Here is a 27379-nt window from a genome sequence, read left to right as displayed (position 1 = left end):
CAAGGCAGACCATCAGGCTTAGACAAGATTGTTCCCTCCCTCCTTCCTTCCAGAGTAAAACCCAGGCCAAGAGATGTATCCTTGTCCCAGAGGCACTGCCATGGCTTCCAGTGGCCTCCAAGGTGCACTAGGGCTCTCACCACCATCAAAGGCAGGACAACCCCACCTGTGGTTACAGCCAGGAGTGAGGTGCAGAGATTTTTTCCACCACAGGAGATCCTCCTGGTATTTCCATTTCATCAAATGCCTGCTCAGACAGTTTTCACTCTGTTACCCCAGAGAAAATGATCCTCTCTCCAGCCTAATTGAATTATTTTTGGTCCATCTGCAACTGCATGTCCTTCCCCAACTGGAAGAAGTGTAGCTACTCCTGATGTTCCCAACAAGGAAGAAAGGCAAAAGAAATGTTCAGATTCCCCATGGATTACAGCAATGTTAAAATAATTAAATTGTTTCATTTCTAGACTGTACCGATTTATTAGGAACCATTGGGTAGAAACACAGAGCAGTATAAAATTCTTTTTACAAAGGAATTCTTAGAAGGAAAAATTGAAAACTTCAAATACTCTTGTTTGACTTTTAAGGACAACATTTCAGTTCTAGGAAACTGTCACTTTCCACTCAGCATTTTTAATATGAAAATAATCTTTCTGAATTTGTCACTGATTTCAGCACAGCTGCCAAGAGAGATTTGGCCCTGTATGCAGTCCACAGACTGTGCATGCAGAATTAATACTCTCGTTAACATTACTATATGCAAATGCTCCCAGGATGCAAAGAGAGATTTGTATTTCAGATTAATATTTTATGGGAGTTTTGTGCGTACATGATAAATGAATAAATGGAGGGACACAAGGGGACATGAAGAACATGTGCATGATGTGTGAGAACTGCATTAATTCTTAAATGTTTGCAATGGCCACAAGATGGTTAAGGAACAAAAAGATTTATTATTGCAATTACACAGGCGGAGAGAATAAGGGAAGAAAAATGAGAGATCAAGGGAGTAGTTTCATGTTACAGTTTCTCCAGCTGCAGAGCTGGCTTGAGAGGTTCTCCAGACCCTCTCACCCCCATTCTTTCCACCCTATGTGCCTTCCCCTGGCTACAGATCACCATGCCTTTAATTCTGCCAATTCAACCATTTGCATGATCAAACTTTAAACCAGCTCTTAATTACAACATGGAATCACACTCTTAGTTTACTTGGTCTCTCCTTCTTTTCCATATTGAGGGCCAATACCATATAGAATCTCAGCACTAACATAGTGCTGTGGATATGAAAAAATAGGCATGTCAGGGAGACTGAGATCTCAGAATCTGTGGGTCAAAAAGGAGAGTTATGTGGAAAAACTGTCACTGATTTCCTGCTCTTCTGGCTTCTGAGTCACCCCTTCCCTATCTTTCCAGTTGCCCTTATTCCACTGAAGTTTTATTGCTACTCTGGAATGACACGAAGCTCCCTCACACTTTAACTATAAGAGATGTAATATTGTATTTGTCCAAAAACCTACAGGAGTAAAAGAAGATCCCTGAGGGGATATTATTAACTGCCTGCTACTTATCGTTGATGGTTATTCTCTGAGACAACTCTCCTGTTTAATCTTTATGCTCTCGACAATAACCCTTTTCTCTTTTTGATCAAGTGTTTAATTTTCTTGAAAGATTTTCTCCGACTTTAGTTATTATTGAAGGGGATTTTAATTTTACCCCAACTCTTTAATGGCTAAATCTTGCATATCCACTATTTCAAATAGGGGTATTTCAGTTACTCTAAGTAAACAGTTCAAGGATTTGGTCTTGATAAGTAGCTGGAAAATTTCAAATCAAAACAAAATTGAAATTGCAGTTTCTTTTCCACTTCAGAATAGAGTTTTTAGTCTCCCTGAATGACCTGTCAGTGTATTGGAATAAGAAATGGATACAGCTAGACTGCTACAGAGCATACTCACATGTCAGCACAGTTTCATCAGCATGAGTGGCAGCCCTGTATGGGAAATCAGTTAGCTGGTTATTTCATCTGCAGCTGATCAAAGATAAACAAGATTAAAAAGACAAACAAAGGAAAGCAGTGATGTAGAATGTGTTCTTACTTTCCTAGCCTCCACAGGCAATATCATTGCTAAATTTACTCTAATTGTTTATAGTAGAACTTTAAAGAAAAAAATGAGAGAAAAATAAAAAACAAAGGAGGTTCAGAAGAAAGCAAATCTCATAAACCCTTGAAACATTCTTGCTCTCCCTTCTCACAAGCATTCTCAATCCTTCCCCACTGTCACTGCATTCCACAGCACAGTTTAAGTCCAGATCATTGGTAAATATCTAATAATATAACAGTTACATTTAGAACAGCCCATTGAGCATGGAAAGGTTACACCGTAGGACTGAGAAATCTTTCTGGGAGGCTGGTTTTGTTTTGTTATACTGGGCACTCCTATTTCCAATGACCTTGTTGGCTGTGGTAATTACAGTTTACAACATTCTCCTGTTCCTGGAGCCAATAAATTATTAGAGGGCCCATGATTTTGTCTGTCTTCCCAATATTGGTTCACTGTCTTCTCTTATCTGAATGTCTGGGAATGGAAACACAGAGCCTCAGTCTGCTCCCTCCCGTGCAGCCACTCTCCTTCCCTGTTTCCCAGGTTTAAAATGGGAACTTGGTACATCTTTCTTAGAGCCTGAAGCAAGACAGTCATTCACTTATCTTCCTTGCCCCTTTTCCACAATAACCCATCCTCACTACTAAACTCCCTCCCAGCACGGACTTGTTCACAGGCTGCAATTAGAGAGCTGCATAGGACACAGCTGCTCAATGACCAGGAATTCAGGTGAGGAAACGACTTGTGTGAAAGTAAGCAGGGCCAAATGCTAGTTAGCAAACAGTAGAATATGCAGATTTAAATCCATACATCTGAGCCTTAGGTATCCCAGTCTGTACAAACAATGTTGAAATACTTCCCTATTTCTCAAGAAAGTTACTAGGGTTAATAAATGAATGCTCACGTAACACCATACTGTCAGAAAAGTATTTTTCCTAAATCAACATGTTTTCAAATATTTCAATTAATGCCAGAAATTAATTTTAAAAACATGTACAACACAGACTATGAATGGTGACTAATAATCTCAACACAATCCCTTAAGATTATTCTAATATTGCAATTCAGACTGAGTATTCAATTTCCCTGTTACATTTCTGTTGAGGAAGCAGCCTCATGCTCATCTAATGCTCTGGCATCACAGCATTAGATGCCAGAGCACACAACAGTACGGGTGGAAAAAGCACAGCAAGATTGAGGTGTAATCACCAAACACGTGGAGCAACAGACTTAAGAAGAGCATGATTCTCACAGCAGGTCAGCTGAAGTGGCAGCTGTGCATTTTTGGGCTAGTACCAAGAGTCCACTACTACCTTACAAAAGCATTGTGGCTTTAGATTTTATCCTGATTCACTCAAATACATACAGATTTTTCTAACAGTACCACTGCTTTTCAGGAAGTACTGGTTCTGCCCCAGCACAGGACAACCTTGCTCCAATACTTAATTTTTCTACCCTCTAAGGCTCAAACAAGAGATGTGTGGAGAATCTTTGCGTGCTGCCCTTCACACATTCAATCAAATCTTCCCTGCTTAATGAGCCATGGGCTGTTGCTCTGAAACAGAGGGCATTAACAGTTCAGAAAAAATAAACCCCTGCAGGTTAATCACCTAGCTTCTTCATGGGCCCAATTCCAACCAGCAGACAATGTGCAAGCAGAGCATCTCCACGTACCTTGCCTGACTGATAAATATGTTAGCTGATCCCTATGCTGGGCTTTGACAAGCATATAGCACGAGTCTTATTTCATTGATTATTTCAAATAAATACCAGAGGTCTCCAAATGTCACTATATTCACAGAAATTAACAATATGCAGCCATTTCATGATTCTCCTAGTGTTCCCCCCTTCCTGTCCCAGTGAAATAGTATCTATTTCATGCTTCTTGATTTTTAAAGTGAGTGCTTTATTGCTTTCTGAACAGCACTTAACTGCTAGGTATCATTTCTGCACCTACCATGCAGTAATCCTTGCAAAGACAAGGACCTCAATTCGTCTTGAGAACTACACTTTGCTAGAAACTGCCCCCTGGATAAGGGTTTTCCTGCTCCTTGGTAAATCACTAGTAGCTTCATTGTTGCTCAGTCTGACCACTGCATTTTGGTACAGAAGGCATAGTACTAAAAGGAAACAGGATTAAGTGTTGGCCAAAAGGATGGCAAACCCATTAAAAGCCCTTTGCCAAACCTTGAACATAGCATAGGCAGAACACAGGGCTTAATTTTCTGGAAACACAGAGAAAAGAAACAGCCAAACAACCAGCTGTGCTGTCAGTACAGTTTCCCCCATTTCACTGCAAAGTAAGCTCAGAAAAGACAAATGGGATATGGCACTAAACAGTTAAACAGACTTGAACTGCTCCAATATATGTAATGACAGTACCCTTCCATCATCATAACTCACCTCTTCACCCCTGCCCGCCCCAGCTCTCCATGGTTTGGGAGACTTTTTGAACAGAGTGATTCTAGCATAACATGAAGGAAATACCAGCTTTATCTTTTTGATCATTTCTTACTTATCTCCTTTCTCTTGCTGGGTCAAATCTCAGTCTCACTGAACTCCTGATTTAGCCTGTAGCAGGTAACAGTGAACCCTCATCCTCATTTCATATATCTATGAGCCTGTTTCCCATGTTTCCATTTTTATAGCCCTTAGAGGCTACAGGAGTGTGCTGCTTTGATTGCCTTTACCTTATCCTTCCTATAGGTCATGTGGGTCAGTGGCATACCTGAAATAAACTGGACTGTTATTTCAACCATCAGTCACTCTTCAGCTGGAAGGCAGAGTCCTGCTGGCAGGGAGACTGCAGAGCACAGCAGAGGACAGTGGTGTCTTTGATGGTAACTGCGTACTTCAGCTCCCACCTGTTAAGAGGTATCCATGGGCACCACTGTTCCCCCGGCTCTGTTTCCATCTGATCATGTTGTGTTACTATTGGAGCATTTCAGTAAACAGGACTCAGAGCAGGGTGTCTTGCCTCTGTGACCATGCACCACAGGCTAGATCCTCCAGAGATTAAGTCAAAAAAAGCTGTGACGTTCTCCTGAGCTGAGGATTTGGCCCTACAGTATTAATGTTACTCGGTCACCAAGCAGGGCTCTTCAGGTGAGACACTGAACAGCATTTGATTAAGACCAATATGAGTGGAATGTGCACAGCACCACAAATTCCTCAGAAACGGTCCTTTACAAAGAACCACCTGGATGCTACAAAATGAGCCATAAATGTGGAGATCCCATAAATATAACGGCACTTCAAACTGGACATCTTTGTAGCCCTTCAGTGTCTGCCGGGGTCATAAGCCCTGGAGTTGGGCACATTAATTCACCACATCTTCAAAGAGGTAAAAACACTGCTGAGAGGGATGCAAACATGTTTGCTTTATGATGACGCATAAAGACAATGCCTGGAGTCTTCCAAACAAGCCTTCCCTTTCCTTTAGTGGCATGAGAACAGTGCATACTACATGCTTTAAATGGGATTCAAGTCACTTTTTCATTGCTACTAGAGCAGGTACTGCTGGAGATAAAAGCAACTGTGTCAGAAGAGCAGGTATGACATCTGGTACATAGCACCAAAAATAAATCTTTAACTTCCTCTCATACCTGCCAAACCTGTTCCAAGGAAATAACCCTGGGAAATATTACAAATACACACTTCTCTCTGATTTCAAAGGAAGAACTGACCTATTTTTTCTTTGCCCATTTAAAACATTTCCTATGAGAAGACCAGTTTGCTAAAACAATAGGCTGTGTTTGGAATAACCACAATCATAAAAGAAAACTGCATGCATATGAAAAGGGCAAGTGGCCTGGTGTTTGCACTGGAGGTAATTCACGCTAACACCACTATTTATAGTGCAGCAGCACCTTAGGGACCCAGTCATGCTCAGCACACCCACTTGGTACACACTATACAAACATGAAATCTGATAGTCTCTCCCCTGCAGTGTACTCATCATACTGGTGATTTATGGAAACTGGTTCTGTAATGCCATATAATTTGGGAGTGGTCCTTTGTGAGGTCATCTTCTCTGGTCATATTTGTGTAGTAAGTATTTTCCATATCCTTTTCAACAGCCGACCTGGCTTACAAGAAGACAAGAGATTTGTGTATTGGCAAAGATGACCTACTTAAATCAGGAACAATTAAAGACCCAGTTCCTATTCACAGGCTTGTGTAAGGAGCCACACACACACACAAATCAAAATGAAGATGCCAGGAAATGTTTCTCAGTGCTACAATTCTGGTCATACAGGAGGGTCTAAGATGGGGGGAAACAATAAAAGGAAGTGCTTGTGATTCATTATTAGCAATGTAAATAGGACACATTTGGAGCCTGTCATCATCCTGATCGCTCATATGCTTTTATTAGTCCTCATTCTTTATTCTTATTGTCTTGTTTTCTGTGCTTGTCGTTAAAGTTAGTTATATTATAGGCATCTGTTTAGCATATTCTATATGAAAATGCAAATAGAGATGAAAACCACCCGTTAAATAAATATATGCAGCTTCCATGTCATGTACATATTTGACTGTAACACGTCAAATACAAAAGAATTATCACTTCCTATGTCTGCATGTTCATTATGCGCATTACTTTTTTACCAGCAGATGGCAGTTTACTATTGCTTCAAATAGGTTATTTTATTAATGTCAGATATTTCAAAGTTCTGCAGGGTTGGTAAAAAGCTTTCAGCTCATTTCAAAATTAATTTTTAATTCAATTTTCTTCTGCATCATCCCCTCCAGAAAATGTAATCAGGACCAAGCTATTTGCTTCATTTACAGTTCTGCCATTGACCAGTGCTTAGCACTACCTGAACAGTTCCCTGACAGCAAGTTCATGCAGTGCCAGTGGGTAGTATCCAGCCTCAAGCACTCCCCTGCTGCTACCAGCCCCTTGAGGCACACCTCACTTCCAAGCTCCCAGTCTGTGCTTAGGAAATTGTGCACAACATTATTAACACTGGTAGCAGGGGCAACATGAGGGATGTGACTGTACAAAGAGGCCAGTGGTTTATTTACTGCTGTGTTGCTTTGAAACTGTCGAATTTTAGGTAACAAAGAGTTAAAACTACCACTCGGGCAATGCTGGCCGCCTCCTACACAGCAGCCAAGGAGGACCAAGAGCAGCAGGGAGTCTGTGCCAGCAGATGCAGCCTACCGGGGCTTTCAGAAATCCTGCCGCTGTCCAAGGCCATCCTTTAACCCAGTCAGAGCTCAACTATGAGCCCATCTTGCCCTCTCTAAAAGGGCTGAGAATGTGAGCTGTTCAAGTGAAACACTCCAGCAGGGAGCACAAGCAAAATGAAGGGTTAGGTCTATCCAATGCTGCTTTAACACCTGGGCACGGATTCACCCTGGGCATCAACTGACATGTACAGACCTCACAGGCACAGCCACATCCTCAAACCAGGCACCAGGCAGAGACTCATGCCCCAGGTGCCTCTCTGTCCACTGACCATGTGGTGACATTGCTCAGTCTGTGTCAGTCCATCTTCCCTTTGCCCCAACAATTCCCTCCTTTGTCTCAATACCAACATTCAGGTTTGCCTCATGAGGCAAGGTGGTAGCTTGCAGCTGGATTTGCTCCCTCGTCCAACTCTGCCACCCACCACAGAAAACAAACACTCCTTTTGGCTGCATCAGAGACAGAGATTTGTGCTGGATTAAAGCAATCACATGACTCCTGGCTTCTCAGAGGAGCAGAACTCCTCCCACCTTACACCACAGGTGTGCCAGCTTAGCCTTTCACTAAGTGGTGGTATTTCAGGCACATATCCATTTCTGCCAGCTCACCAGCCACTGATCACAGTGGTGGGTTCAAACCAACTTTACAGCGGGTGGGAAGGAGGAAAGGACTCCCCTAAACTGCCCATAGGCTGGGGACAGACTAGTTTTGTGGCTGGACAGGGATTTTGTTAATCTGATTTTTAGCTTTGCTTACATGGGGAACGGCCATTTTCCTAGGGCTACACAGGTCCTTTCAAGTCCTGCAACACTTGAATTTGTTCCTTGTATTCTCACACTGAAGTGGCAAACACTAGATGCAGAGATCACTTTGCATCTGTTAAAGAATTAAACAAAACTAAAAGTTCCAAAACAGAGTACTGACACACACAAGTTTGTAACCTATCTTGGGAATGCAGTGTTTTCTTTCACAAGCAGTCCCACATAGCCTCTTTTTAATGATCTGCAGAGACACACAAATTCACTGGTGGTATTAAATTAGAAGTGAAAAACAACAGAGACAGCAGACGCATTATACAAATGCGAAAGAGAAATGAAAAATATAGGAAGGAGAAAGGAAATGTAACAACATTTGGAAAAAAGAGAACAGCATTACAGTGTGGAGAACAATAAGATGTATGTATACATGGTATCAGGCACAGATTGACCAAGGGAGATCAAAAATGTGGCAAGAGGAACAGTTCAGCAGTAGAAGGGGAAAGACAGTTCTTTTCTCCTCAGTGCTGAAGATGCAGGACACTGGATACCCTTTGGGGTGAAGTCCTCATGCATAGAGCCGTGCCTGTAAAATAACATGGATACAGTTCCAACAGCCTTTTGTTGAAACAAAGAACAAATGGAAGTATTTAAAAATCACATAATGAATGACTTTTGATGATTCCTAAACAACCATATAACCAGAAAATACATGCTGATCAACCTCTCTTCCTCGTGTGGACAACTGCATAAGTAAAGCTGATGTCCATGTGAACCTGACACCATCCTATCAACTTTTGTTTCCATCTGAGAAATCCTTTAAATAACATTCAGAATAGGTTTAACATCAGTTATCACTCTGATTATTTCATTCCTGAGAGAAACGATTTCAAAATTGTACTTTCCAGTTGCAGATTAAAGAGATACTTCTAGGCTTCCTACCTTCTTTAACAAAGTAAGATCCATTGGGTCTCAGAAGCTGAACATTAATACAGATGAAATTTGCTGTCATTTTAGTAAATGTTAGCAGCAAACGTTTAGCATTCTCATTACTTTCCCACCCAAACCTCATCTACTCCTGTTGAGAAGTAAACTGGATTTCTTATACCCTCATGCTGCCTTAGTCTTGTGCTCAGGGATACCTGCCACTGTTGGACCCCAGCTTTTCTGCTCGGCTTCACAAAGTGAAAGCAGGTTGTTGCCTCAGGGCGTAAAGAGGGCAGCTTTTCACGCCTGTGATGCACAGGTACCCAGCTGACCTTTTAAGCAGCCTTCTGTCCTCCAGGGAGGCTGCTGGAACAGGGGGAATGCTGCTCACTCACCACATGGCACACGTGCAAACAGCAACTTGCCACATCTGATGCTGTGGTATGTACCTGGCACTGGAAAGCAACATACATTGCTGCAGAGGGCAAGGCACGAAGGGAATCTTTTCATTGTGCATCAGCAAGCAGTGGAAGTCCATTTAGCTTGCCTTGCATTTCTTATAGACACATCACCTTCACACTGCAGCCAGAGTCACAGCACTTGCCTCTGACTACAGCATACATCCCCAGAAACAGGGGTGGAGGGGAGACGGGGAGACAGGACAAGTCTCTTAGCAAGGGACAGAGTTGGGCCCTCTCAAATCTCACCCTGCAGAGCCATGAACTCCTGGCCCTGCTGCTGGAGAAAACAGGGAAAATCCCACATCCTGATAACAATCCAGAGCAAAACTATGCCCTGTGGATTTTGTATGAGGTACGGCATTGCCTAAATCAGGTCTAATTGCCACACAATACAGGATGAAGAATCTCTTAATTCCTCAGAATCTGTCCCAAAGGCTGAGCACTCTTAGCGCTCATAATCTTGTGCACCGAGTCATATTAAATAAGTTGCAGAACTCAGCCCAGGTTTGCCACACTTCCTCCAGTGCACTGCATTAGCAGGAAGGATGAGCTGCAATCTGAGCCTAAAAACCAGGGTGCGCATTCTCTTCTTCCACTTTCCCCAGGCTTTATACCTAAAGCAGAGCAGGAACTAGGTGACTTATCTGCTGTCAGCACCTTCCATGTTCTAAAGTTTTCTATCAGGGCACAGAAGAGCCATAATAATGAAGAACTACATTATCTCACTTTGCATCAGATTTTCCACCTCCCTCTGTGACTTACCATGCCAAAATCTCTGCTATTTGAGTGATATAGAAAGTAGGAGATGAAGGCTCAAAACACACAATTTTGCCTAGAATATGCAGCAAATAGAGTCTAATTAGAATTTAATATTTATGATCTATGTTCATCTAACATAATTCGTTCTGCCCCACGGTATCACTTGAGTATCACTTAGAAGACAAGAAGGTTTGAGGTGAAGTCTCTTAGAGAAACACAGCAGATGCCATGTGGGGAGCAGCAGCCTGGAGGCTGACAGGACCTGCTCTGCAGGGACGCCGGCCTGCAGGACAGCGGCAGAGGAGCCCACGGACAGGAGGGCTCCGAGACATTAAATACCTGCTGGCTGAAAGCTGGGAGAGCTACAACAACCAAGAAGGGTTTGTCCTCATCAGCTGCGCAGGGCTGCGGGCTCCTTCCCGGCGGAGGCTGACGTGGGCGCGTCACGTGCGGCCGTGTCCCCGGAGCCCCGCTTCCAGCGGCCGTGTCCCCTCAGCCATATCCCTCAGCCCCGCTTCCTGCGGCCGTGTCCCCTCAGCCGTGTCCCCGGAGCCCCGCTTCCTGCGGCCGTGTCCCCGCAGCCATGTCCCCGGAGCCCCGCTTCCTGCGGCCGTGTCCCCTCAGCCATATCCCTCAGCCCCGCTTCTTGCGGCCGTGTCCCCTCAGCCGTGTCCCCGGAGCCCCGCTTCCTGCGGCCGTGTCCCCGGAGCCCCGCTTCCTGCGGCCGTGTCCCCTCAGCCGTGTCCCCGGAGCCCCGCTTCCTGCGGCCGTGTCCCCGCAGCCATGTCCCCGGAGCCCCGCTTCCAGCGGCCGTGTCCCCTCAGCCATGTCCCTCAGCCCCGCTTCCTGCGGCCGTGTCCTCGGAGCCCCGCTTCCAGCGGCCGTGTCCCCTCAGCCATGTCCCCGGAGCCCCGCTTCCTGCGGCCGTGTCCCCGCAGCCATGTCCCTCAGCCCCGCTTCCTGCGGCCGTGTCCCCGGAGCCCCGCTTCCTAAGGCCGTGTCCCCGCAGCCCCGCTTCCTAAGGCCGAGTCCCCGGAGCCCCGCTTCCTGCGGCCGTGTCCCCGCAGCCGTGTCCCCGGAGCCCCGCTTCCTAAGGCCGTGTCCCCGCAGCCCCGCTTCCTGCGGCCGAGTCCCCTCAGCCCCGCTTCCTGCGGCCGAGTCCCCTCAGCCCCGCTTCCCGCGGCGCGCCTCGCGGAGGGCAGCGGCTCAGGCAGCATAGCGGCTGCGGCCAGCGGGAAAACGCCACTCTCCCGGCACGGCTCACTGGGACAATGTCCCTGAACAACATCCCTGCCTCTGCCTGTTGGTTTGTAGAACTAAGTCCTAGAAATGAGTGACCCACAAAACGGAGCTTCCACACACCTGGATGCTTAATGAAAGTGCACCACAATGTGTATAACGAAGTCGGGAATTAAACACTGGGGAGAAATTCAGGATTTGACTGCGGGTATCAAGGAGGCCTTGTCTCATCAGAAGTCAAACGTTGACTAAAACCGGGAACAAAGCAAACCCTGAGCACCTACATGACGGAGAATACCCTCGAATGAAGCAAACAGCTAAAAATAAAATAACCATTAGAGTTATATCCCCTTTCACCTCCTAGTAGTATGTAAAAAACACATTAAGGCCACACCTAGACGGAACTGTTGGGTGTATGACAAGTTTCCTCCAAGACCCTGTGTTTTTAGTCCAGCATCTGAGATCTCTGCACAAGCTCCACACTGCTGCACACCACAGTTCTCCTTGGCTGGGGTGTGGGACAAACACAAGACCAATTCTTCAGCCAAGACTCATCTACTATGGCAAAAACAATGAACTAAGGATACACTCACTGTGTCAGGAGATCCTATAAATTAGAAGCACTGCAAGGGTTAATAACAAAAGAAATGGCAGGATATACGGAGTTGCATTTACAGCTTGTATTTTTGTACTGAAAGTAAGGATCCTTATTCAGGAGTGAATTCTACTCAATGAAACTCAAATTTTAAGTAAATGCAAACAGCCTACACTGAAAATGTGAAAAATAAACAAAATATCATTTAATTTAATTTGAGTGCCCAAGCAAGTAATTTTGAAGTCTGTTTAATGTTTAGGAAGAAAAAGCCTTAGTTCAGTCTCTACAAATGGTTTTAGTTACTTCTGTGACTTTCCATCTCTTGAGGATAATCTGCTCCTAATAAGGACAATTGCTTAGATTTATTACCCCACTGAGGTCTTGTTAAAGATCTAACAAAAATCCTATTTAAATGAAAAGGACAATAGAATCTTTAAAGTCAGTGTAGAGTTTAATTAAAACCTGAAACAGAATCAATGTCTTTATGCATTAGAAAAGCAAAAACAGATTTCAAAGCTGTTAAACTACATGTAATTGGCATAAACTATCCACTGAAAGTAAAAAAAAAAGAAAAAGCAGACTATCCTATGGAAATTGGAGTCTATTAATAAATAAAAAACCTGAAACATGTGCATAGCACCATATTTTTGCATGCATTTTTTTATTTGCCTAATTTGCTAAGCATATCTTAGAGCAAACATGAGACACACTAGCTGTTAAGTTGAACAAATCCAAAAGGGACAAAAAGAGACTGATTGAAATCCATGCATTAACATGAACCAGCATTTAAAAACGTTTCATAATGTTCCCAAAGAGAGCATGTAAACTGCAGCAGTCTCAGTGCAAAACTGCTGTAATCTGTGTTCCCATGTAGTCATTATTCATACATGGGAGTCTACAGATCCTACAGTAATTTTTCATGCATGAATAGTTTAAAACCCAAAATCACTGACATAAATCCACAAGGGAGACCTCCCTTTTGAAAGTTAACATCTCGAGAACTCTGGGAAGGAATGTGAAGCCAGATACCAGTCCATGTGCTGACACATTTTTCCTGTAGGGAAGGTGCCTCGACCACAGGCACACCGAAGCTTTCCCCAGCCCCAGAGCCACTGCAGGCCACTTGGGTGCCGGCTGCAGAGCCAAACCCAGCAAGGTCTGGACAGGACAAAGCAGAGCAAAGCCAAGTCTTACCACTTCTCCCTTCTCCCTCTGGCATGCAACTGGAACCTCGCACGTAGGGAAGGGAGATCAGCCCAACAGCTGCTTTGGGCACGCACTTTCCTTTTCAGAAGAAAATTAATTCTGAGACAAAAACTATCCCATAACCTATTTCTGCATTAAGAAGGCACTTTTCTTTCCCTTCTTTGCCACAGGGAAGGGTGATGGGCTGGCTGGGGCGGGCAGACCCGCGAATGGGCTCGGTACAGAGGAACTGCACACCGAGACGCTCCACGCAGCAGTGGCTGGCAATGGTACTCCAGCTCGGCCTCCCCTCTGGCTGGCCCAGATGGCACCCGAGAGTAACGGAGACAGAAGGGAACTGCGGTGCTGGAGTGGGGTCACACGCCTCCCTCGTCTGGAAAAATCCCGAAAGGATGGTATGTCACCGTCCCTCTGCAGCACATCAGTCCCTCATTAACCATTTAATCCGCTTGGTTAGAATACACTGCAAGCCGCGTGCCCTGCCACCAGGTCCCTCCGGGGCGCGGGTGGGCGCCGGTGGCGGGTCGGGTCCCTCCCGGGGTCCCTGCCCGCGGGTCTGCGTGTCACCTACTCAGCAGTACCGAGACCCGAGAGCCCTCTGGACAAGCACCGTGGAACACAGCATAGGGTGGGTGCAGCACAAGCTGTGCCATACCGCGGTCTCACCTTGCGCCTGGTGCCAACACCGAGGGGGAGCGCACGCTGAGACGCGAGTGCCGCCGGCTAAAGCACCCGGAGGGCGGCACCCCGAAGGCGGCACCGCGGCCGTCCCGGGCCGTCCCCGCGCACGCTTGCGGGGCAAGGGGCCGCCGTCCCGTGCGGCCCACCCGTCCCCGCGGCCCGAGGGGAGCGGACGCGGAGCCCGGCCCCGGCCCCGCGCTGTCTCTCCTGCACTGCGCCGGGGCCGCGGAGCTCCCGCGGGTGCGCGGTGAACGAGGGCTCGTTCCGCGCGCGGTCCCTGCACGACAGATGGGCGATTCCTCAATGCACCTCAGGCGGGCGATTGTGAGCGCAGTAACGGAGGGGAAATGTCCGATGTGAGGCCTGTGTGAAAGACATATTAAAGCACTTAGTGTGCGTTGCGTCCTGGGGGTTGTATTCAATGACCTTTTTAAAGAAATATGTTCTGAAGTCTCTTGTCAGGGTTTGTGGCAAGACACAGGTGTTTACAAATATATTGTATTACCCATTCCAGTTGGTGGCAAAGAGCTCTTCATTTCCCATTCCATCCACACAAGGAGTGGAAAAGTAAATTTAGTGCTGCTCTTTAATTGGTTCTTTCACTAGAGATACAAAGCCTAGCACAGTTTCAAGGCAATGAGGAATGCTGTGAAGCTGGAATGAAATCTTGGAGCATCCCAAGCACTTTCAAACACCTCTATAGCTAATAAGCAGAACTATATCTTGGTGAGTTATGACTAAGCTCCAAATAAAAAATACTATTGAAAATATATTAATAGCTGACAATGACAATTCTAAGCAGGATTTGCATCTCTGTTCCATTAATGTTATGTAGTTCACTTGACATACACATGAAACAAAGGCTGTTTTCCAGTTCAAGGATGAGTGAAATACAACCGTGGTAGGTAACATTTTAGTCTGCTTTGCTCTTTATACACATGCACCTTCTTCTGGCTGTAACAGCATTGCCAAGAGATAAGAGACATGCTTCTCAAAACATATTTCACATAACAACCCTACAGAACAACTGGTCTGGTACAACAGCTGAGTGATACAGGGCAAGTAGTGGAGCTCCACAGCATCAACAAACTTTTCTGACAGAACACAGATTTACACTCAGTGACTATTTTCATTACTGATTAGGTTTCCATGTCTTCACAAGCACATTCCAGTCATATTTCCAAAACTATCTGGCCAGTCAGCACAACCTTGTATAGCAGTACAAAAAATGGCATCTGCATAAAGTTTGTCTACAGGAGCAAAAAGGTGAAATACAGGCATGAAGGTGAGGAATGTCCCAAACTCAACACTACCCTCAAAGCCTCAGTGCTTCATGTAGGCAACAGGTGGTTTCTAAAGCTGTGCCTCTGAAGGAGGCAATACTTTGTCCACTATTTTTCCTCCTTTTTAGTATTTTTAGTTTTTAGACATGATATGTCCCGAGTTAAAAGTCTTAGAACAGATACCCCACTCCCACATTAAAAGTTATGGGAGGGACTTTTTCGTAAAAACACATATATCAGATGCTTCTTTAGTAAACTTATCCTGTTGGGGTAATGGATTGTTGTCCTTGTCCTGCAGGAGGCTGATGCTGGGGATGGGCCTGCTCTGGGTGCCTTCCCTGATCCAGAGCTCTGGGACTCTCCTTCCAGGCCTGGATTATGATGTTTTCATGTCTGACACCAACTCTACCTATGGCTGCACTCACAGATTTTTCAGTGAATACTTACACAGCTACAGCACCTAACACCATATCAGCCCAGCATTTCCCAATATTAGGGGTATGGAGGAATACAGATAAAGCACTTTACTTCCCGTGCATCATCCCACTCCAGGAAAGGAAACAATTTCTCACAGGTCTTAAGTAAGCAAAAGGTGAGGCCTACAATTTAACTGGGGCCACAAATACAAATATTTTGATAGTTACCTCAGTGGAGAGGTAAATGTTTCAGTGCTAACACCTGGAAGCTTGAAATTGGATGACACATTTTCAAATCAGCCTCAGAGTGACAAACAGCCCAAAGCAAAATACATAGCTACTTTGGAAAGTGTTAATGCAGATTAAATCCAGTCAATAGCAGAAGTCAGAGTTATTAATAAATTCTTCTGGTTCTCAGATCTGCTCTTCCAGAAGAAAAGCACTTTAAGAATGCAACAGATGCTTTGCTTTTGAGCACACTCCAGCAGATCTCAGTACAGTTCACATACACCTGAACGAGCAGGAGTTCACTCAAGTGAGTGAAGAGGCCTGTCCCACATCTGTTACAACTTACCCACTTGCAGGACTAACACCCAGTTATCTCTATAAAGCTAAAACCAACCAACCAAAACGAGAAAGAGGCAAGGTTTAAGAGTGGTTAGCTCTTTTTAATTCTGTCCACAAGGACCCCGAATTAGCAATTGTGTTTCGGTAGATGCTTTTCTGTTTGATAAGCACACATACAGAATCCAGGTTTATAAAGGAAGGTTTTATTGGAATGAGAGGATAGAATTGTTCTTTAAATCACAACGAGTCTGATCTGTTGGAGAGCTAGATTAAATAAAAAGCTTGAAAAGTAATGTTCCCACTGTGTCACTGCAGGGTAAATCTTTCTTCCCAGTCTTCCTTCCAATCTGAACATTTCTGAAATGGTTCACAGAGTGCCACAGACACCACTCAGCCTGCTCTAGGAAACTTTCCTTTCTCCTGCCACTTCTAGAGCTTTGCTTTGTCCTACGAGCAAAATCCCAGCTCCTTCACAACACTGCCTACAAGATCTCAGATCACTGCATTTCCTTTCTCTACCCAACTTGGTAGCATCAGGTGTCTTCATCCCTGAGCACTGCTCTATTCCTCTCAGAGGAGGAGATGTCTGCCCCTTCCAGAACACAGGAGGCAAACAGATGCCCTCCTTGTAGCTTTCTTCACACTGGCAAAAGTTGCAGCAACAGATTATAATTCACAGTACTTCTGCAGTGAGCTCAATGTTCACCACCCACACAAGCAGGGAAAGTACAGGAACATCAGGAACAACTGAGGAGAGACTTGGGTCTTTCTTTGAGAAAATACTTTTTGTTTACATAGGCTGTAGAAAAGTCACATTTTCTTGACCACAGTTCTTTTTTAAATGCAGGACATATTTTCTTTGCCCAAAATTCAAAGAGGCACTCAAATACACTAATCATAAACATGCTTTTAGCATTTTATTAAGCAAGTTGCTTCTACTGTCACAATGACTGGTCCTATCTTACTGTCACCTTTCCCCAGTTACTCCCTAGTACTGCATGAACAGGCAGATACACCCATCTACTAAAACAAAATGCAACAAAGCCTCTACCCAACTTTGGATCTGCTTAAACTGACAGTAAAGTCACAAGTTACAGTAGGAACTATCTTTAAATACAATTAAATAAAATAACAAAGCTAGAAAAAAATCACAGCAGGTCCTATAAGAGCGTTCAGACAAGAACTTAAAATAATACCTCATGTCAGGTTACCATTTGTTTTGCACTAAATATTGAAGAATGCTGGCAGAAAAAATATTTGTTATTCTTCTACTATTTCTCTAGGCACTGTAAGACAGTCATTCTGCCACAAAACTTCTGCCAAGGTAGGCTCTGGTGGTGGAATGCATTTAGAAATGATGGCCAGATGATGGCACAGTAAACGTCCTTCTTTTGAAGGGCTGTACATGTCTATTAGAAATATTCCTTGTTCCATATGCATGTGGAGGATTAGACACATACACTCCTCACACAGAACAGCTACCTCCCGGAACACGTCAGCAGAGTATTTACTACCAAATCCAGAAGGAGTTTGTGATTCTTACACTGTCCCCATTAATGAGAAAAATGTCACTATACAAAAGCTCTCTCTTTTTTTCCCTTTCTTATCAAATCCTTCAAACAGCTGATAACTAGTTTTTCTAGATTGGAGAGTCAGATGGAATTCTGCATCTATTATTTTACTAAAACCCCAGGGGTCAACTTATCACCTGAAAACCATTTTACATGGACAATTTGACTTTCATGTGGAGTGTCAGAACATACCCTAGATGGAAATCTAAAATAAATTATATGGAATAATGCCTTCTTTGTGCTGAAATTTATCGGTCCCACACTACAATAATTTTGAAAATTGGATCCCTTAAGCTACAGTGCTGAGATATTATTAACTGCTTGAACTGAAAGAGCAGGTCTGATCAGCTGCTATAAAGTCTATGGACAGAGACTAATTTCTATTGAACCACATGCTTATCGGAAGCTGTGCTCCACCACTGCAAGCTGCCAACTTTATTTTCCTCCAGAATACACAGCCCATCTTTTTACAATTATCCTCAGTATGCACTGTCACTTCAGCAAATCCATTCCAGAAGCTAAGAATGCGTCTAAGCTTCTGCTAATACGGTTGTCTGAGATAATCACACCCAGGAGACAGGGAGGGAGAGAGATCCACTTGTACCTCTTATCTTCCTAACACAGGTTATTTTCCTCCAGTCTCTGAAATGCATCTCTGGGATATATCACAAGATAAGCAGATCTATTTCATGGCCAACACTTTATTTAGCACTTCTGCTGCCATACTTTGGAAATAAAATTATTTGATAATGTGCTGATGCTTTGGTCAGTGCACCTTTTACATCTGTTAGTACAATTTTTAGAAACCAAACTGACCTCAGAGCTTAAAATCTTTATCATTGAGAAGATACTGAAAATTATAAATGATACAGCTGCTGGATGACTATTCTTTGAGTAGAAACTCCCAACTAGACAGAAAACCTTTTCTAGGCATAACACATAAGACGCAAGGATGGAGCTCTGGGATAAAAGAAGAGTATTTCCTACACCCAGGAACCTAACAAGTCTGGACTACAACAGCTAAAATATTACATCACAACCAGGAAAAGAATTCTAGTAAGAAACTGTACTGCCTCATTATCATTCAGATGAATTAATAGTCTTTATAAACTGAAAGAAATTGCTAAAAAGGAGGTTCTGATTCACACATCCAAGTTTCTAGATAGCACTACTTTCACTTTTTCTTTACTAGGCAGTGTCAAGCTCTCCATGAGGCATTCAAAACTAATGACAATTCACTGTGGCAAATCAATCTCTCTAAGCAGAGAACCTATTGCTTCTGACAATGGCATTCAGTTCACTAAGACCTTTGCCAGCAGGGATTTGAAAACCAAGGTGTGTCAGGTCTCTTCCAAACCTTTTAATGCCTGTCTGTCCAACATCTTTCTTTTATTTTAGGATGGATCTAAGAAGCAGCAGGAGCCTGTCAGTAAATGAACACTTGTCCCAAATAAGTGGCTTGGCTGCTTAAAGAAACACCATCAAAAGTATTGGCAAAGCAGGATATAATAAGAATCTGTGAAAATATGACTTTACAGAGTTCAATGGCAAGGTTCACTATATTACTTACTACACAGATTAAAGCATACAAAAAAAGTAATATTTCTATGTCTACTTTCATTATATCCTACCATTTATTAAAGTGACTACAGCAAGTTAGCAGGCCTTTTTCTGTCTCACCCAAACAATAGGAATTTGCTCACATCACAAATTCGCAGTACTGAAGATAAGGAAAAGTGCCAAGTTAGGAGTTTTCCACTTGTACTGATGAATATTCTGAGCACTTTTAAGTGCTTAAACTGTTGAGATAAATGTTTTGGAATCTATTTCTATACATTATAGCTTAATTAGATCAAAAAAAGACATCCATAATTTCAAAGGATAAAGCCTGAATCTAGCCTGAATCTAGCTGGAAGTGTGATCAGGTATCAGCATGCAGCAGCTTAAAACAAGTTACGCAAGCTGACCTTAATATGTGTGAATATCAAGTTTCCAATGTAGAAATATGTATTTTTCAATATACTTTTCTAGGCAGAAATCATGTCATTTATATGCAAATCAGACTATATTCTGCAGCTGATTCTTCTGTGCTGAAGCCATGGGAATTATTTGCACTTAATAAAGCCTCATAAATAGGTTTTGCCTCTAAGTGGGTGGGGGAACAGCAAATGTATCATAGCCATTTACAGTTACAAGTGTCTTTTTATTTTGAAAGTTATATGCATCCTTTAATAGAAAGTTTCACAGTTACAAAAGAAACATTGTTTCCTTTATATAAACAAAATACCCTTCAAGCCTTCAAAACAAAATGTTTTGCCTTATTCCCTATGCTCAGCTCTCTAAAATGTACAAATTGCCATCTAGCATCAGTCAAAAAGACAGTTCGTTTGACATGCTAGTTCCACGCAGTATATGTTAAATATGGGAAGAAATTACTTGTTATTATATCTAGGCACTTTTATTATATTTGAAAGGACATATACCTTCTTTACATGAAGTATGTCCACCCAGTACCATCTATTGCATTTCTGCAAAACATCTTAACACTTTCACACACCACCAATTAGATGTACCCCTCACGTCGTGGCACATGGAAATCATCCGTTTAAAATGCACAAGAGGACAGACTCGGCATCGCTCAAAGCACATTCGCACAGAGCAGCGAAAGCGTAGTGCTTCAGTGTGGTAGGCAGCATACTAAAGCCAGCTGGGAAACAACTCTCCCTAACTGTTATAAATGGTCTGGACTGGGACTCTTGCTAAGGGCAGGACAGGCAGGGCAGGACTGTAAGTTAACAGCAGCACAACTTTTCCAGTCACTTCCCAACCAGAGGGAAGAGCAGCATTGCTTAGAGACAGACAGGCGACAGAAGAGCCTCAAGGGCCCCTATTGCTTACAAAGGTGCAGTCCTTACTCCAGCCCCTTCCATCTCAAACGCCCGTCCAGAGCACATGGAGACCAGGAGTTACAACACTGGCAGAAAAGTGAAGGCTTAAACTCATACAATTTAATGTCACACAGATTTCAAGAACAAACACAGAAGCATGGCTCAGCCAGGTTGGCCCTTATCTCAGCTGAACAGTAGCAGCCAATAAATACCTGCCCTTTTTCTATCTGATTGTTTCAGTCAAGCTGAACTTCATCACTGAAAACACCATATGTGTCTCAGTTAATTCTCATGGAAATCTTCCAAAAATTCAATGTGTTATTAGCCCTCTGCAGGAAGTGAATTTTACCCTGATTAGTCCCTTCTTTTCTATTTCCCTGTTAAGCAAAGGAGCTTGGAAAAAACCCCAAGCATTCACGGATCTCATTTCAGAGATATAATTAAAGATTCTGGCAGTAAAACAATTGATGTGATCCAGCTCTTTTGCTCATCTACATAAAATGCAGAAGGGGTGATATAAAGAGCTAATGCAAGACACCCTTTCTTTCAGAAGAGGTACCACTGGTACTGTCATAATGATGAATTAGATTGGTATCATTTGTGCTCTGCAAAATGACTGATTTTAACTATTTTGTGCATATTGGTTTCATATGGTGACTTCTGTTCATTCTTTATCATTATTCTGACTGCCTTTAAGAGCACCAACTTTTATACCTCACATAACTATTCTGTGAAGGTATATCTAAGTAAAAATAAACCCAAATAACCAGAGTCTCACTTGTTGCAACTGCTCTTATTTTAACAATTACTGTAATGTTTAACTCATGAAAATCTTCAATAAATTAATAAAGTCTACATAATTAAAATGTGCACAAAACATGCTCCCTAGAATAACAATTATGTCACAATACATTTACAGTATTCTGTATGCTATAAACTTACCTTATACACAAATGTGTCTGGCAACATGTTTAAACACTACGCTTATTTTCCCACTATTTTTTGAAGATTATGGGTTTTGAGTGCATATTGCATTTTCTTCAGGCACAGATATGGTTGACCTCAGTTTATATTTTGAAATCAATATGTGTGATGGGACAAGGAAGCATATAAGGAAGTTGAAGTTAAATTAAAAGCAGGTATAAGCATGTATTTTATTATGGAGAATCACACAAGTAAGATAGTAAAATCTGACTTCTTGTCACATTGAATTTTCTTTCACTACTCCATTATAGGAAACAGTATTTTTTATAATGTAAATTTTGTAGAATCATCCCCAGACTAAAGTCTGTGGCATCCTGCTGTATCCCCAAAGAATTACTTACACAATCCCATTGATTGAAACTCAAGCCACTCATTTAATGTTACAACTCTATGTAGAATTAAAAATAAGGATCAGTTTAGACTCCAACAACGATTTTAGTTACTTTAGTCTATATTTTACTCATTGTTAGTAGCTTAGTGAAATATTCTGATGATATCCTGCTGAATTTAATTATTCTCTTTTAGCATTTGGTCAGCACCTGAAACAAAGCACAGCCATCTTTTGCTGTTTTATTCACCTTAGGAAAGTTAGATCCTTAGATGGATAAAGGAATTCAGGCATCTCATGTGCACAAGAAAGGCAATTCAGTGAGCCTGCCTGTGAAATGACAGCACACCAGCCTCTCCATGTCACTCTCATTACAGGTAATTTGGGGAGTTCCACCAAAGAGTAATTCAGCCCACTTACAATCTGAAATATTTTCTGACAGTGTTTGCCTCTTTCTAGTGACTAGACAGGGTGTCCAGGTGAACTAGGTTTATCACTTAATGCGATTCAATTAAACAATGGAAATTACAGCTCTCCATAGCTATGTCAACACTTCTGGGGCATGACCTGGGATTTTTGTCCCCATGTCATTTATACGAAGCATCTTTTGAGAAACATTACTGTATCTGCCTGGGAGGCATCTGTTTTCCATGGAAATCAGAAGATGGTGATGGGCAGGAGATAAACTCCACATTCTTACATCTTACCCTGACACAGAACTGTAATGTGTACATGACTAGGACTGCTGGGCTAAATGTAGCAGTAGTGTAGTAATTTAATTCTGAGTTACATCAGCTTGGAAGCTTAATTAATTAAAAAATCAGACAAAAAGGGATTACAGCTTCCAGATGTAATAAAATACTTGAGGTGTAGAAAAGTGAGGTTTAAACTTGGGCCTGCTGACTTTTGCATAGTCCAAAACATATTGAGTGGTGAGTATTGAGACTGCTTACGCTAGGCCATTCTTTCATGCAGAGAAAGAGTTATATCAAGTCAAAAGCATAAGGAAACACTGCAGTCAAGTAAAATGTTACTAGCTGAGAAAATTACAACCTGGTAGTGCAGCAAAACATGGCTGCATTTGGTTGCACCACAAACAATATTACAAGAACAGACAGCTAATGTTCCACACATGATTGTAACATTTTAATTCCTCACATTTTGAATAATTAGCAGTAAAAATTAACAGTCTCTTGGATTTTAGGCAATATCATATCTTCTACTAACTGTTGAACTTGCAAGGTCTACTGTTCAAATACTAAAGCTATAAGAAGATATCCAAAACCAATGCCTGGTGCCTAAATCTGTATTAGGACACACGAATGTCCATTTTATGACCTTGGGTATGAAAGTGAACAGCCAATGGAGTTTTAGAATATTTTTACAGACATTTAACAACTGGTTTGCTGAGAATCTGGAAACATATCTGCTTAAGTTGCACTTTTTTATTAACACATTCATAGCACTGTCAAAAGGAATATCTAGAATCTAGAATAATTTATCATTCTATTACTTCTATTTTTAAATCTAATTATTTCACAGAATCAGCACTATGAAAAATTCAGCTTCAGAGAAACTTAAAGCAAAACCCAAAAAACATTACGAAATTTCCAAGGAAAGAGTCTTTCATTCACTTAAAGATTACTTGAGAAGCAGGACATGTTACTACAAACAGATTACTACAAATCCCTTACTTTCCCTTATGGGATTTTCTGTTATCTATAAAAGCACCTTCAGTTCGTGAACTATTCTCCTTTGACATATTTCAATATTTTTTCTTTATAAACCTGAAAACAGCAAGGTCAACAAACAAATACTTAAGTACTTATCAAAACAATATATTATTTCTTATAGTCTATAAATTCTATAAACTAGACATCAGTTTTATTATTATATACTCTACACAGCAATCCAGATACTGATAAACAGGTCTACAACAGAAATGAAATTCTCTTAACTGAAGCCTTCACTGTAACATTGACTGTAAGTTTTTTCCCCAGCGCTTACAATGTGTTTTGTTTACATGTTTTACAAAATACCATCAAATATTCCAAGAAAGGGCTTGACATCATTGACTTCATCATCAAGAAGACATCTAAAGAAAATTAAGCAAACAAACAAACAAATAAGGTATAGCTCATCAAAGCACATGAAATCAGGAACACTATATAGAGTCAAGAGAAACCAAGACAAGCAAAATAATTTAATTTCTCTTTTAAGAACAGCTAATTGTTATTATTATTGTGAAAACTAAACTTTTTAACAATGAATATTAGAAACGAAAACGTTGCCTAAAGGTCTGTGTTCCATGAAGAACTAAGCACTGGAACACTGAGGGAAAAGAAAAATATATGTAAGTTTTTATTACCTAGGATCTACTTCTTTTTCCTGTTCTTTCGTGAAAATAAAAAAATCTTCCTTCCTAGAGAATTTAGAAGAGTCTGAGATTATTTCTGACATGGCAGAACACTGTACATTTTTTAGCTCTTGAGAAGGACTTGAATGTTTTTTTTCTTGAAAACTGAACTGCAACATAAAAGTTAAAAAGTTCATATGGTTAAACCACCTAACTCAAAGAGAAACTGACAGGTTGTTGTAGAATGTAGTACTGGTATTTAACTGATATTATGGTGTTTGACAAGGAACAAGCATGTGATGAATCTAACTACATACTGGATGGAAAAACTATCAAATTGAGTAAATAGTTTTGAAATCATGCTATATAAAGAAAATTAATGTCCTATTTCTTTGTATCAGGAATATCCCAATGAACACAAAATGCATGCAGATTTGAACAACACAGAGAAATTCAGGATGTCCTAACTGATTCCTAAGTCAGATATGGCAGATATATTTACACAGTAAATACTGTTAAGTATAGGAAATTCTGTTATCAATATATTTTTACTCACCGAAGTTATATTTCTGTTCTGTACAGATAAATTCACTCTTGATGTGCTACTGACCACAGAAACTTCTGAGTTCTGAATATTGGTCTCATCTTGTACTGTGCATAAACTGAAAATACCAAGTTGAATAATTTCAGTATTTTTACAGAAGTGCAAAAGTATTTGCTTTTCAGTTCAGAATTTTCTCCTTATTTCCCTGCACACTTAAATAAAAACCACATTAAAATCATTCAACAATTCATACCTTTTAAACATTGAAATTTCATTCACTTTTACAAGTGAAGAACCTTCTATATATTTAATTACACAGATGCATGTGAAATACAGACAATATTTTAAACTGAATAAAATAGTAGTAAATTATATAACTCTTACTCTTTCGAAATGTTATTTGTGGCTTTGCTTGTTGTATACTGGCAGAGGGGTTGACACTCATCTGGAATGTGAAGATATTTCCACGTTCCATGAAAGAATGAAAATTTTAAAAAGAGAGTTGAGAAGCAGCCCCAACCTCTTCTAAATATTTCACATGATATGATAAATAATACTTTGAAAATTATTAAGGTGTCTTAACACTTGAACTTTTTCTTCTATGGGTTTTGGGCTAATACAAAGATAAGCAGAGATATACAGTCAGTATACATTATGCAACAATAATTATGCAGTTGCGGGCCACCAAAAAAATTTTAATTGTGACTTTTTCAACTCTGCCTTCTGTATTAGATTTGTCACAACATATGTGGCATTCAAGGTAGAATAATAAACCTGGCAGTCAAATCAATTAACCCAAAATTTCAGGTAGTTCTATTCATTGTATACGATAACAATTTATTCTCAAATAACAGCCTGTAGAATAATTTGTATATAGGAAAGGAAAAATGTTTGTTGAAATAATCTTACCTAATTCTCTACTGACAAAATTACTAGCAAATACCAATTTCTCATCATCAATATCATCCCAAATATCATCTCTCAGTTCAAAGTCCACATTCAAAGAATCTGAAAAACAATATCTGCTTTTATCTGTATGGCAGAAAAACATGAAGGATTAAATGAAAGATCAAAACAGTGAACATTGTAATTTTAAACATTAGCAATAACTTACTACTCTTTCCACAATTCCAGGATTGCAGTTGTTTCTGAGATACTTCTAAGGTATTATCTACCTGGTCCACTGAAGGTGATGAAGATGACAGTTTATTGCTAGACCTGTTTGGAAAAAAAAAAAAAAAAAAAAAAGATCAATGACGTGTCAGTAAAACAGTTGCAGAAAGTTGCGAAGTAATTTTATTCACAAAACAATTCTTAGTAGTACCTTGGCAAGGCTGGCAGTAAAGACTTAGGTGTAAAAACAAATTGTTTGAGATCCACATTTTCCACATGTTGATTTAACATCTGCACCTAAAGAAAGCAAAATATTTTAACTTATAAGATATAAACATATTGAGAACTGTTATTTTTTTAACAGGATTAATGACATCATTAATATTGTAAGTTAGCATAATATTTAAATGTCATAAAATCTTTCTGGTGTCTGCTTATCTAATGTCATCAGTTAAAAAGGTTTGAATTATGTGCTTCTAGTGCAGCACCCTGGCAAAGCTAGACTGACTCTCATCTGTATTAGCTATAGGCTAACTAATCCTCTATTGCAAGCCAACAAGCAAACTAAACTGTGAGGTGGAAATAAAACCCTTCAATACCTCAAATGTCATTCTTGCTGCAGAAAGACCCAGTTTAACACTGCATTCAGAGGAATAAAGTGCAAGCCATGAAATCTTTCAGAGGTTTAAAACTAATATGGATGGTTTTCTTATAAACAAGTGTATCTACCTGCCTGTGATAAAAGATCTCTTAGCAGCATGACTAATAAATACCACAGTTTGTTTCATTCAGGTCATATTTTGCCAAACCAAGTCACAGTGCAGTACCTTCCAGCAATGCCTTTGAACCTCACCAACCACAACCTATCAAATGCCATAAAAGAAAAAAACATAGAGGGCATGCACAAAAGTGGACCATTGGAAGCGTTCCAAAGAGCAGTAGAACCTCTCAAAGATTCCTGGACCTTTGTACTTCTTTACTTTTTGCACTCCGCACAGAAAAGTCAAACTTGAATGTTCATATTTAGTGATAAAATTCTCTGTGCAAACAATGCCTACAAATATGTAACAGATTAAAATAAACCTATGAAATGGCTGACTGCATTTAAATGAACCTTTAGCCGTTTTACTGGGGGTATAGATGAAACTGAGTTCCTGCTCCTTAAATCAGCTAGGTACAAAGAAAACTTTGTGTCTCCATTCATCTGTGACTTTGGAGGTATGCCAGTTTTACCTGAGAAAATGAAGCAAAATAATCTTCAGATTAGTTACAAGGGATAAATCCTAATTATTTTCAAATGACTTTGAAAAACTGCCACTAAGCTTAGTATCTTCTATTAAAAGATTCTAAAAGATTTAACATGCTAACTACGAGATTTAACACAGTATTTATATAAAAGTGTAACAAGCTTGA

General features: G+C 41.2%; 1 protein-coding gene and 1 long non-coding RNA gene across 9 annotated transcripts in view; both read right to left on the bottom strand.

The window, feature by feature from the left end:
• Positions 1-8226: 8226 nt before the first annotated feature.
• Positions 8227-11109, bottom strand: LOC125330406. Of its 2 annotated transcripts, XR_007205501.1 has the most exons (3): positions 10535-11109; positions 10199-10268; positions 8227-8634 (listed from the first exon to the last, which is right to left on the bottom strand). It is a non-coding gene; the product is annotated as an uncharacterized LOC125330406 (long non-coding RNA). The 2 variants fall into 2 exon arrangements; XR_007205500.1 differs by having other exon boundaries at positions 8227-10268.
• A 5254-nt stretch (positions 11110-16363) lies between these two features.
• The window catches only part of HFM1 (helicase for meiosis 1), a 43091-nt gene continuing 32075 nt past the window's right edge, over positions 16364-27379 (bottom strand). For 3 of the 7 annotated variants that reach the window (XM_048313062.1, XM_048313060.1, XM_048313067.1), the window contains 8 exons: positions 27081-27199; positions 26178-26263; positions 25968-26071; positions 25763-25861; positions 25238-25298; positions 24866-24971; positions 24322-24479; positions 16364-24048 (listed from right to left, as the gene is read on the bottom strand). In XM_048313062.1, coding sequence (XP_048169019.1) covers positions 23982-24048; positions 24322-24479; positions 24866-24971; positions 25238-25298; positions 25763-25861; positions 25968-26071; positions 26178-26263; positions 27081-27199 — 800 coding nt within the window. In that variant the 3' untranslated portion in view covers positions 16364-23981. Of the gene's footprint in view, positions 24049-24321; positions 24480-24865; positions 24972-25237; positions 25299-25762; positions 25862-25967; positions 26072-26177; positions 26264-27080; positions 27200-27379 lie in introns of those variants that run through there. The other 4 variants (XM_048313061.1, XM_048313063.1, XM_048313065.1 and 1 more) reach the window with 4 other exon arrangements.

The sequence above is a fragment of the Corvus hawaiiensis genome, chromosome 9 (assembly GCF_020740725.1).
Source record: "Corvus hawaiiensis isolate bCorHaw1 chromosome 9, bCorHaw1.pri.cur, whole genome shotgun sequence".
In the NCBI taxonomy this organism is placed as follows: Eukaryota; Metazoa; Chordata; class Aves; order Passeriformes; family Corvidae; genus Corvus; species Corvus hawaiiensis.
The sequence above is the reverse complement of the archived record's forward strand: the minus strand, read 5'-3'. Positions and strand labels throughout refer to the sequence as shown.